This window comes from Piliocolobus tephrosceles, chromosome 6, assembly GCF_002776525.5.
Source record: "Piliocolobus tephrosceles isolate RC106 chromosome 6, ASM277652v3, whole genome shotgun sequence".
Lineage (NCBI taxonomy): Eukaryota > Metazoa > Chordata > Mammalia > Primates > Cercopithecidae > Piliocolobus > Piliocolobus tephrosceles.
Window position 1 is genome coordinate 57,169,912 of NC_045439.1, and position 13,547 is coordinate 57,183,458.

The 13,547-nt window shown below is 38.1% G+C and overlaps 1 protein-coding gene across 2 annotated transcripts in view; it reads left to right on the forward strand.

Annotated features, from left to right (window-relative positions):
• Positions 1 to 13,547, forward strand: part of SOS2 (SOS Ras/Rho guanine nucleotide exchange factor 2) — a 114,134-nt gene that overhangs the window by 77,114 nt on the left and 23,473 nt on the right. For both annotated transcript variants that reach the window (XM_031935770.1, XM_023222687.3), the window contains 4 exons: positions 1,020 to 1,123; positions 3,941 to 4,163; positions 8,629 to 8,748; positions 8,890 to 9,052. In XM_031935770.1, coding sequence (XP_031791630.1) covers positions 1,020 to 1,123; positions 3,941 to 4,163; positions 8,629 to 8,748; positions 8,890 to 9,052 — 610 coding nt within the window. The remainder of the gene's footprint in view (positions 1 to 1,019; positions 1,124 to 3,940; positions 4,164 to 8,628; positions 8,749 to 8,889; positions 9,053 to 13,547) is intronic.

Here is a 13,547-nt window from a genome sequence, read left to right on the forward strand (position 1 = left end):
TGGCTTGCCTACTAATTTCCTTCTTTTCTTCCTTCTTTCCTTCCCTTTCCCTTTCTCTTTCCCTTTCCCTTCTTCCTCCTGCATTTTCCTCCTCTTCCCTCTCCCCTTGTCTTTCCTTTCCTTTCCATTGGCAAGGTTGATTAAATCTATCTTTGTTATAGGTAATCATATTTGTAATACTGTAAAACAAAACAGTTTTTCTATTTTTTTCTTTTGAAATGAAATAAGAGACTGTAGGTATATGTGTAGATTACATAGAAATTTGATGATAGGCTGGGCATGATAGCTCATGCCTATAATCCCAGCACTTTGGGAGGCCGAGATGGGCAGATCATCTGAGGTCAGGAGTTCAGAGACCAGCCTGGTCAACATGGTGAAACCTTGTCTCTACTAAGAATACAAAAGTTAGCCCAGCATGGTGGTGGGCGCCTGTAATCTCAGCTACTTGGGAGGCTGAGGCAGGAGAATCACTTGAACCCCCCGGAGTTGGAGGTTGCAGTGAGCCAAGATCGCACCATTGCACTCCAGCCTGGGCAACAAGAACAAAACTCTGTCTCAAAAAAAAAAGAAAGAAATTTGATGATAGTACTTGAATTTAGAACCAGATACAGTACATCTTAGTTGGTTTTCCATTTTAAGTGAAAAAATATCAAAATTTAAATCTTAAAAGTGCTTTTTATGAACTTACAATAGCTTTTGTAATATAAAGCACGAGTTTTCCACATATGAATAAAGAAAAGGTACTTTTCCTTAACATAAATGGGAAGTACAGAAACCACTATTTTTATGCTTATAAATATGTTAAAAGTATATGTTTTATTAATAAATAATACACAGTTTGGAGACCTACTCTTCTCTTGTCATTGAAGCACTTAAGGTATTAATTAAATACAAATTAGAGAGTCTTTGAGTATTATGTTGACCCTTGTATATAAAGCTATCATCATGGCATTAGAGAAGGAAGAAGTGTAATTGAACACTTATGTTTCACTAAAATGTGTTTCTTTCCATTTTATCAGGATCTTAAATGTATTTCGGCATTGGGTTGAACATCATTTTTATGACTTTGAAAGAGATTTGGAGTTGCTTGAAAGACTAGAATCCTTCATTTCAAGTGTAAGAGGTATATTATTTAAAGGTTGGATTGAATCTTATATTGCACATGAGTTTATGTTCAAATCTGTGTGACTTTAAGAAACTAAAACATTTCTCCTTTTTTTTTTTTTTTGAAACAGCTTTGCTTTGTTGTCCAGGCTGGAGTGCAGTGGTGCCATCTCAGCTCACTGCAACCTCTGCCTCCCAGATTCAAGTGATCTCTTGCCTCAGCCTCCCAAGTAGCTGGGACTACAGGCACATGCCATCACGCCTGGCTAATTTTTGTATTTTCAATACAGATGGTATTTCACCATGTTGGCCAGGCTGGTCTCAATCTCCTGACCTCAGGTGATCCACCCGCCTCAGCTTCCCAAAGCGCTGGGATTACAGGCATGAGCCACCATGCCTGGCCAGCATTTTTCATTTTTAAAAAGCTAAAATAAAATTTGGAATGTTTTTTATAGATGGCAAGAAGCTCATATATGTTTAGAATCATCTGAGGTCTCAGAACTTTGCCTTTTCAAGTTTTTGAGGAGAATATTTCTTTTAAAGAAGTCAAAAGTCCTCTTTAATAAATTTAAGCTATTTAATTTTATCTCATTGCAAGGTTGCCATTTCTTCAACTGAATAAAATATGTGTAATTTTATGTTTTCTTACTTTCTTTAATCTTTTTCTTTAATTTTAATGATTAACAGGTTTCTTATAATATTTACATCTTCTGAAATGTTTTTGGTATATTTCTGAAATCTGAAAGAGAGGAGTTTTCTACTTTAAGTTTCAGAATCATAGCCCAAGAAATGAAATCCTAGGCCATGAACATTTAAACAAATGTGTCATCAAATGTATATTATTGAATCAAGAACATTTATGTTTTATCTGACATTATAGGGCATTACAAATACTATAACAGGTGTAACTTATTTCATGTTCTACTTGTTCTTTAAGGGGAATATTATTTAAAGTTAAGAATGTTATTCCTTTGTTTCCAATTTGAGATATTTATGATACATTTTTATGTGTACCTTAAAATTTTCGTAATACTACATTTTCAAATTGTATTCTAGGCCAGCGCAATGGCTCACACCTAGAATATCCCACCCAGCACTGTGGGAGGCAGAGGTGGGCTGATTGCTTGAGACCAGTCTGGGCAAAATGGCAAAACCCAGTCTCTACAAAAAATATGAAAATTAGCCAAGCATGGTGACATGCGCCTGTAGTCCCAGCTACTCAGGAGGCTGAGGTGAAGTGATCACTTAAGCCCAGAGCTCGAGGCTGCAGTGACCTGAAATTGCGCCACTGCCCACAAGCCTGGGCAGAGTGAGACCCTGTCTCAAAACAAAAAACAAAAATTTATATTCTAAGTGAGAACACTCGATTAGACACAATCTAAGAAGCTTCTAAAATACACACACACACTAGAATAAATTAAGTAAATGGTTATGTTAATGTCCAAAGTTCTTTTCTATACTAGTTAGACTTCAGAATAACCAAATCGTTCATGAGGAAAAGTTTATTTTTGTGGAAGTATTTCAACTAGTAAGTGAAGAAGGAATGGTAGAATATCACATTTCTGAGTTCCTAGTAAAATAATAAACCTAGGGAATTATCATGAGTGGATGGTGACATCACATAAGGGTAACTAGATATGCCTCCTGTTAGAAGTATTCTTGGCAAGTGTTTGTGTCATAAAATTAATCCTGAATCAGACCAAGTCACTATATCTCGCTTTACAGAAAATATAGAGGACAGAAAAACATGGCAAATGACAATTTCTTCCACAAAGTGCAAGCAAAAGTATGCAATAAAGCAGTAACCTGTAGATTAAAAGAGACTTGAGACACATTGACTCAGTGCAATACGTGCCATCTTGTTCAGATCCCTTTTCAAGCTAACTATAAGAAAATATGGCCGGGCGCAGTGGCTCATGCCTGTGATCCCAACACTTTGGGAGGCCAAGGCAGGCAGATCACTTGAGCCCAGGAGTTCAAGACCAGCTTGGGCAACATGGAGAAACCCCGTCTCTACTAAAAATACAAAAATTAGGCCGGGCGCGGTGGCTCATGCCTATAATCCCATTACTTTGGGAGGCCGAGGCGGGCGGATCACGAGGTCAGGAGTTCGAGACCAGCCTGGCCAACATGGTGAAACCCCATCTGTACTAAAAATACAACAAAATTAGCCGGGTGTGGTAATGTGCGCCTGTAATCCCAGCTACTCAGGAGGCTGAGGCAAGAGAATTGCTGGAACCCGGGAGGCAGAGGTTGCAGTGAGCTGAGATCACGCCATTGTACTCCAGCCTGGGTGACAGAGTGGGACTCCATCTCAAAAAAAAAACAAACCAAAAAAAAACAAAAATTGGTCAGGCGTGGTGGTATGTGCAATCCCAGCTACTTGGGAGGCTGAGGTGGGAGGATCGCTTGAGCCTGCAACATGAAAGTTGCAGTAAGCTGAGATTGCACCACTGCATTCCAACCTGGGTCACAGAGCAAGACCCTGTCTCAAAAAAAAAAAAAAAAAAAAAAGGAAAATAATGAGAGAAGTGTGAACAGTGACAAAATTCTTGAAGATAACAATGTATTAAGAAGTTGTCAGTTTTATGTGTGATAATGGTGTTGTGGTTACTACTTTAAATAGTGTTTTAAAGATACTTAAATATGAATGAAATATGATGTCTTGGATTTGTTTCAGAATAATATATGTTCTATCATATTTAGGGTTAGATAAAATAAAAATTGGCCATGAGTTGATAATTGTTGAGGCTGGGTGAAAGTTAAGGATTAAATGAAGATTTGTAGTCATGTGTGTCAAGTAAAAGACAGTTTTGTTTATGTGTTCTTTTTCCAGGGAAAGCTATGAAGAAATGGGTAGAGTCAATCGCTAAGATCATCAAGAGGAAGAAGCAAGCTCAGGCAAATGGAATAAGCCATAACATTACCTTTGAAAGTCCACCTCCAGCAATTGAATGGCATATCAGCAAACCAGGACAGTTTGAAACATTTGATCTCATGACACTTCATCCAATAGAAATTGCACGTCAGCTGACACTTTTGGAGTCTGATCTCTACAGGTAGACAATTAATGTTAATTTCCTGCTTTATTTTTAAGAACCTTGAACATTATGTATTTTCAAAACATTTTGCACATTATTCATGAGTGCTTAAAAATACCTCATCTACTCTCATGGGCTTAGAGGAAAGGTCATAGCACAGTTTTTAACTAGTCTGCCCTGCAAGTAAAAGTCTTATATCACTATTTAGGGACTAGCAATCCATCACAAGAGGACTAGCAATCCATCACAAGAGGAATGGGGACTAGCAATCCATCACAAGAGGAATGGCAGGAAGAAGATTTTCAAGTCTACCACCTGTCTCCAACTCCTAATACTTTCTCACCTTGGTTTAGTTTGAGGTCAGTCAGTCAAGTCAGTTAGTATGGATGCTAGGCCCTTAGCAGCTAAATGAATAGAATATTGTGTGAGATGGGTTTTCTTTTCTCATTTACAACTCAGGCTCTTGCGAAGGGTTCAGGCCTTGCATGTAACAACTCTCTGTCAAAAAATGTCACTACCGTTATTCCATCAAAAACTTTTCTACACCAACCTCTCTGTTTTCCCCTCCTCCCAATCCTTCCCAGCCACTAATACCTGCAGTTCTACTCTCTACTTCCATAAGTTCATAATTTTTTTAGTTTTCATATATGAAAGGGAACATGTTATGTTTTTCTTTCTGTGCCTGATTTATTTTGCTTAACATAAGGTCCTCCAGGCTCATCCATGTTGCCTTGAATGATGGGCTTTCATTCTTTTTTTATGGCCGAATAGTGTTCCATTGTGTATATATACCACATTTTCTTTATTCATTAATCTGTTATTGGACATTTAGGTTGATTCCATATCACTATTATGAGTCGTATAGGAGCCCCCTTTTAAAATATAAATATGCTTGGCTGGGCATGATGGCTCATGCCTAAACCCCAGCACTTTAAGGGGCTGAGGTGGGCAGATCACTTGAGACCAGGAGTTCAAGACCAGCCTGAGCAACATGGCAAACTCTGTCGGACAAAAACTGCAAAAAATAGCCAGGCATGGCAGCTCAGGCATGTAGTCCCAGTTGCCTAGGGCCTGAGGTGGGAAGGTCACTTGAGGTCGAGGCTGCAGTGAGCCAAGATCGTGCCACCGCACTCCAGCTTGAATGACAGAGTGTGACCCTATCTCAAAAATAAAATAAAAATATTCTCAAAGAATTATCCTGATTAGCAGCCAATTTTTAAATAAAGATTACACAGGGAAAAGCAAGAATATATAAAATTTAGTGATAATAGGTAATACAGTAAGGTACGTTTACTATATTACGTTTACTTTATGTTCTTTAGAATTTGCTTAGTTCGCACTGGCTATGCCATTCAGAACCAGACTTGACTCAAAATGTTACGTTATATTTTAAGTAATTTAGAATCCAGGTAGCTTTGTTTATATTGTGGGATTTGTGATAGGTAGAAATGAAGGGACTTATTACTTGAGGTAAAAAAAAAAGCAAATAGTACTGCATTATGTTTTTTCTCGCAATGTAATTGTTTTACATGAATGGACATCAGAAAAAAAGCACGTCACTTCATGTGGACCTACTTTCAGGACATAGAAAAATACCCAATATTGACATCATTTGTAAACTAAATTCCTTTTTTTTTTTGTTTTTTGTTTTTTGTTTTTTGGGATGGAGTCTTGCTCTGTCACCCAGGCTGGAGTGCAGTTGCGCAATCTCAGCTCACTGCAACCTCTGCCTCCCAAGTTCAAGTGATTTTCCTGCCTCAACCTCCTGAGTAGCTGGGATTACAGGTGTGTGCCACCATGCCCGGCTAATTTTTTGTATTTTTAGTAAAGATGGGGTTTCACCATGTTGGCCAGGGTGGTCACGAACTCCTGACCTCCAGTGATCCACCTGTCCCAGCCTCCCAAAGTGCTGGGATTACAGGCATGAGCCACTGCACCCAGCCTTGTAAACTAAATTTCTGGTGAAGTAATAGAGCCACTTTAAGAAAACATTTCAGAAACTGTTAGCAAGTACTTATTCGTACACAAATCTACTGATGAAAAAATGTTTTTTTAATGAGTAACCAAGTCTGTAGGCCATTGATGGCAATGCCACCTGTCAGTTAAAAAAAAAAATAGAGATAGGGTCTCACTGTGTTGCCCAGGCTGGCCTTAAACTCCTGGCCTCAGGCAATCCTCCTGCCTTGGCCTCCCAGATGCTGGGATTACAGGCGTGCGCCACTGCACTTGGCCAATTTTTAAATTATGTAATTCTGACTCACTGTATACAATGATTTAATCTGCTCTTCTGTCTGAATTTTAATTAAATACTCAGGCATTCAAAAAATATAGGAAATAATATAATGAATATTCATGAACAACAAAAACATTTTAGATAAAATTGAAATCCTTTGTATAATTCTCCCCAATCTTATTGCTCTCTTTCCCCTAAGAAATCACCACCACCCTGAATTTGATGTTTACTATTTCTCTTTATATTTTTATAATTTATATACATACACAGAAATTCATAAACAATATATAGCATTGTTGTTGTACACTTTTTTTGTTTTTGTTTTTTAAGAAACAGAGTCTCATGCTGTTGCCCAGGCTGGAGTGCAGGGGCACAATCATAGCTCACTGTAGCCTTGAACTCCTGGGCTCAAGCAATTCTCCTTCCTCAGCCTCTCAAGTAGCTAGAACTACAGACATGCACCACCATACCTGGCTAATTTCTTTAAAAAAAATTCATAGAGATGAGGTCTTGCTGTGTTGCCCAGGATGGTCTTGATCTTGGCCTCAAGTTGTCCTCCCACCTCAACCTCCCAAAATGCCAAGATTACAGGTGTGAGCTATAGTGCCCAACTGGTTTTTTATTGTTGTTTGTTTGTTTAAGATGGGGTCTCACTCTGTCACGCAGGCTGGGGTGCAGTGGCATGATCATAGCTCACTGCAGCCCCAAACTCTAGGCTCAAGCAGTCTTCCCACCTCAGTCTCTCAGTAGCAGAAACTACAGGGAGGAACTACTGTGCCTGGTTTTTGTATTTAAATTTTTTGAGATAGGATCTTATTATGGTTGCCCAGGATAGCCTCAAACTCCTTGCCTCAAGCAATCCTCCCACCTCATCCTCCCAAGTAGCTGGGATGATAGGTGCACACCACTGCACCTCAGCTTGTTTCACACATTTTTTAAACTGCATATACTTACATGTCATTCTGCAACATGCTGTTTACTTAAATTGTTTTTGGCATTTGTTCAAGTGAATGAATATAGCTCTAGTTAGCTTATTTTAGATGCTGTGTAGTGTTGCATTATATTTATACTCCACAATTTATCCAGTCTTTGGATGAGGAGCCTCTATTCACTCTTGCAAATAATGCTTCACTAACATTCTTGTAAACGTTTTCTTATAACATTGTTTTTTGTTTGTTTGTTTCGAGACCAAGTCTCACTCTATTGCCCAGGCTGGAGTGCAGTGGCATGATCTCGGCTCACTGCAACCTCTGCTTCCTAGGTTCAAGCGATGCTCCTGCCTCAGCCTCCTAAGTAGCTGGGACTACAGGCACGCACTACTGCACCCAGCTGATTTTTTTGTATTTTCAGTAGAAACGGGGTTTCGCCTTGTTGGCCAGGCTGTTCTTAAACTCCTGACCCCAAGTGATCCACCTCAGCACCCAAGGTCCACCTCAGCCTCCCAAAGTGCTGGGATTACAGGCATGAGCTGCTGCACCTGGCTCTTATAAATTTGTGTCAGAGTTTATCTAGGATATATGCATACTTAAGAGTTGAATTGCTGAGTCATCCGGTATGTATCTCTTCAGTACTATGAGATCTTGCCAAATTATTTTACAAAGCGGTTGTATCAATTTTTACTTCCGTATTGGTGTTCCTGTTTCATTATATTTTTACCCATTTGGAATTATCGGACTTTTTTTTTCTTTTTCTTTTCTTTTTTTTTTTTTTTTGAGACAGAGCTTTGCTTTTGTTGCCCAGGCTGGAGTGCAATGGTGCGATCTCAGCTCACCGCAAACTGCGTCTCCTGGGTTCAAGCGATTCTCTTGCTTCAGCCTCCCAAGTAGCTGGGATTACAGGCATGCGCCACCATGCCTGGCTAATTTTGTATTTTAATACAGACAGGGTTTTCCATGATGGTCAGGCTGGTCTCAATCTCCTCACCTCAGGTGATCCGCCCGCCTCGGCTTCGCAAAGCGCTGGGATTACGTGCATGAGCCACTGCGCCCGGCCTTGAGTTATCAGACTTTTGTTCATCTAATAAGAGTAAAACAGGATTTCATTGTGGTTTTATGTTATTCTCTCAGAGTAAGGGATAAAGTATGTTTTCATGTTTGTAGCTATTTGGGTCTATTCCTCTCTGAATTACTTGTTCATATATGTGTTCATCTGTCTTTTGGGTTAATTGTCTTTTTCTTATTAAGTTTTAGAAGATCTTTAAGTAATACTAATCCTTTATAGATTAAATTGCCCTGATTTTTAATTCCATAGGAAAGTTCAACCATCTGAACTTGTAGGAAGTGTGTGGACCAAAGAAGATAAAGAAATAAATTCTCCAAATTTATTAAAAATGATTCGCCATACCACAAATCTCACCCTCTGGTTTGAAAAGTAAGTTTTAATTTACTCTAACAACTTGCTAATAGCCATAATATTAAGTCATATTTAAGCTAAAATTCTGGCTACACATAATCTTGTTTTCTAAATGAGGTGAAGAAACTTTTCTAAGCTACGAATTTTTGTTGTTGTTAGATGCATTGTGGAAGCAGAAAATTTTGAAGAACGGGTTGCAGTACTAAGTAGAATTATAGAAATTCTGCAAGTTTTTCAAGATTTGAATAATTTCAATGGCGTATTGGAGATAGTCAGTGCAGTAAATTCAGTGTCAGTATACAGACTAGACCATACCTTTGAGGTAAGTTTTAGGCTTAACATTTTCATTTTTCTTGGGAATGATAAAATTAGCATAAAAGAAATTTCATCTGTCATCTATCATTTTTATTAAATTATTTATGAATTAATCCTTGCTTCTTAAACACAGTGTTATAAATACATTAGAATATATGTTGATATATTAGTTAATATATGAGTGTGATATATAATATGTGAATCCTAGGCTTATATTAGAAAATATATCAATATTTTATAAAGAATATGAGACTTACACTGCCGTGTAATGTACTTACCTAAATGTAATGAAGTTCCAAGTGGATTTATTCAATGACACATTGATTGATAGTCTCAAATGACAAAGGATTTTAAATATAAAAATACAAATAATGTCCTAATCACCTTTAGATAGTCCATAATAAAATAATATGGGAAGAACTATTTCAAAAACTTAAATTTGGCCAGGCGTGGTGGCTCACACAGGTAATCCCAGCACTTTAGGAGGATGAGGCAGATGGATCATCTAAGCTCAGGAGTTCGAGACCAACCTGGACAACATGGTGAAACCCCGTCTCTACTAAAAATACAAAAATTAACTGGGCATGGTGGTGCACGCCTGTTATCCCAGCTACTCGGGAGGCTGAGACAGGAGAATTGCTTGAACTCAGGAGGTGGAATTTGCAGTGAACTGAGATTGCACCACTACACTCCAGGCTGGGCTACAGAGTGAGACTCTGTCTCAAAAAAAAAAAAACCAGTATTTTATTTTTTAAATATAAAATATGTGTTTAACATCTACTATTGAAAATTCAGGAGATATAGAAAATAGGGAGATACTTTGCATATATATTTTTAATAACAAAATTGAGATTATATTGTACATAGATTTTTATGGCCTTTTTCTCATAAACAGTTTTCTATTTTTGTATTAGCTTATCTTCAAAAACAAGGTTTTAATGGCTTCATGGTTTTCTATCATGGATAAATCATAATTTATTCCAGTGGTAGATTGGGGGACAATTATTTCTGATTTTTTTCTGTGATAATTTATCATGGAATATTCACATATAGAAGTCTTTGTAAGAGCTTGATTATTTCAAGAAATAATCTAGGGGTGGAAATCCTGGGTCTGAGTATTTGTATACTTTAAGACTTTTAATACTTTTGCCAAGGTGTTTTGTAGCAGGATACGATAAATGCCCCTTGGTATTATGTACTATATTAAAAGCTTCTGGCCAGGTGTAGGGCTCTCACCTGTAATCCCAACACTTTGGGAGGCAGAGACAGGAGGATCACTTGAGCCCAGGAGTTTAAGACCAGTCTAGGCAACATAGGGAAACCCCATCTCTACAATAATAAAAATAAAAAATTAACCAGGCGTGGTAGCGCATGCCTCTGCGGGGGGCAGAAATTGCATTTTTAAATTGTGTCTTAAAAAATAACTAGTGAGGCTGGGCGCAGTGGCTTACCTGTAATCCTAGCACTTTGGGAGGCCAAGGCAAGTGCATCACCTGAGGTCAGGCTGGTCTTGAACTCCTTGGCTCAGGTGATCTGCCTGCTTTGGCTTCCCAAAGTGTTGGGATTGCAGGTCTGAGCCACTGCACCTGGCCAACCCAGCCTAGTCTTAAGCCACTGCTGGGCACGGTGGCTCACGCCTGTAATCCCAGCGTTTTTGGGAGTCAGAGGTGGGCAGATCGCCTGAGGTCAGGAATTCGATACCAGCCTGGCTAACATGATGAAATCCCGTCTCTATTAAAACTACAAAAATTAGCCAGGCATGGTGGCATGTGCTTGTTTGTAATCCCAGCTACTCAGGAAGCTGAGGCAGGAGTATCACTTAAGCTTGGCAGGTGGAGGTTGCAGTGAGCAGAGATTGCCCCACTGCACTCCAGCCTGGGCAACAGAGTGAAACTTGTTCTCAAAATAAATAAATTAATAACTAGTGAGGTTGAATATGTGTTTATTGGGTACTTTATGATTTATATGTTCATTTCCTCTCTCATTTTTGGGGGGAGGGTGTTTGCATTTTGTTGATTTTCTTTTTTCTTTTTTTTTTCTAAAAAGACAAGGTCTTGTTCTGTCACCCAGGCTGGAGTGCCGGTGGCATGATCATAGCCCACTGCAGTCTCAAACTCCTGGGCTCAAGGGATCGTCCTGTCCCAGCCTCTTGAGTAGCTGGGATTATAAGCATTGCTCAGCTGCATTTTATTCATTTATATGGATTTTTCATATATTAAAGATATTAAAACTTAGACTGTACATATTTTCTCATTTCTGTTTGTCTTTTATCTGCTTTTTTAATTTAAAAAATGTATAATGCTTTGACATAAGGAAGTTTTATCATTTTTATTTTGTTGCATGTATCAGTCTCTTCATTTATGGTTTCTTCCTTTGCTTTTGCACCTGGAAAAACTTTTTTTTAACTAAAGGATACCAAGTTAGAAACTCAGCCGTGTAAATACTGCCTTTGGGAATGTGCGTTTTTACAGTCTTTCTGGAAAGCAGTCTAACAATATATGTTAAAATTAAAAATATGCATACCCTTAGGACCCAGAATTGTAAGAAATAAATGCACCAGAATATAAAGTTATGTGTACAAAGATACAGTTACTGCAGCATTAGTTGTAGTAGCAGAAACAGGAAACAACCTGAATGTCTATCAATAAGAGAATGATTAAATACATCCTCTTATACCTATATTGTAGAATATTGTTCAGCTGTAGAACAAAGTGAATGGGATATATGTGTATTGTGGAAGAAGATTTGTGATATTTTAGTGGGGGAAAAGCTTCAGAATGACTATAACATTATTCCATTTTAGTATAACAAAGCAGAGCAAACCCCAAACCTCCAAATGGAATTGGATAAGTATTGAGAATAATGTGGGAGGATACATACTCCTCTTTTAACGTTATTTATGTATTTATGTATTTATTTATGTATTTATTTATTTATTTATGTATTTATTTATTTTTAGTGGCTTGTGATTAGAGGGGAATAGAGGAAAAACTGCTTTATACGTATATTTTTCTGTTTAGATGTTTGCATTTTATTGATTTGTATGAACTTTATATATTAAAGGTATTAATACTTAGTCAAATATTATGAAATAGGCCAGGTGCAGTGGCTCATGCCTGTAATCCCAACACTTTGGGAGGCTGAGGTGGGTGGATTACATGAGGCCAGGAGTTTGAGACCAGCCTGGCCAACATGATGAAACCCCAACTCTACTAAAAATATAAAAATGACCCAGGCGTGGTGGCAGGCGCCTGTAATCCCAGCTACTTGGGAGGCTGAGGCAAGAGAATCACTTGAACCTGGGAGGCAGAGGTTCCAGTGAGCCGAGATCGCACCACTGCACTCTATCCTGTGTGACAGAGCAAGACTCCATCTCAAAAAAAAAAAAAAAAATTAATCTATTTAATAAATGTGTCATAAATTGAATGCCTATATATGTGGGCGTTTTGTTGGTCTCTCCGTTCTGTTCCTTTGATCAATTTGATTACTCTTGTGCCAGTGCCACTTGTCTAAACTATCATAACTTTATAGTAGTCCTTGATAGAGAAAAGTAGGGCAAATCCTTGCCAATCTTACTGTTTTTCAGGAGGAACCTATTCTTGACTCTTTATTCTCCTATATAAATTTTAGAATCAATTTAAGCTTCATTTTTTAAAATTGGCATTTTGATAGGAGTTGCACTGGATCTCTAAATCCAATTAAGATTAGTGAAGAACTGACATTTTTATAGTAAAGAGTCTTTTCAACTATGAACATCATTTATCTCTTCATTTATTTACTCAGTTAATAAAGTTTTGTGGGGATTTTTTTGTTTTGATAGAGATCGCACACCTCTTTTGCTAGTTTTAGATTAGAATTACTTTGTTTTTAGTGACCTTAGAGATAGGGTCATGCTTTGTCACCCAGTGTGTAGTATAGTGGCATGATCATAGCTTACTGCAGCCTCCTATTCCCAGGCTCAAGCAATCCTCCTGAGTATTTGGGACTTAGTCTCCTGAGTCTCTGAGACTATAGGCATGTGCCACCCTGCTCAGCTAATTTTTAAAATTTTAGGTGGAGATTGGACATTGCTATGTTGCGCAGACTGGTTTCGAACTCCTGGCCTCAAACGTTTCTCCCACCCCAGCCTCTCTAAAGTGCTGGGATTACAGGTGTGAGCCACTGCACTTGGCCAGAATATTTTTTTAATCACGATTTATTTATTGATGATATCTAGAAGTGCAGTTGGTTTTTGTCTATTGGTTTTATATGTAGCAACATTGCTGATTCTCTCATTAACATTCTATATGTAGATTCATTGGAGCTTCTTCATGGGAAGTCATATCCTCGTGAATAGTGACAGATTTTTTTCTTTCCAATCCCTAGCTCTTTATTTCTTTTTCTTGTCCATGCTAGCTAGGACTTCTGTATAGTATTGAATAAAAGCTCCAGTGTTGTCCCCTTGGCTTTTTCCTTGATTTAAAAGAAATTGACTGAATGGTTCTCCATCAAGCATAATGTTT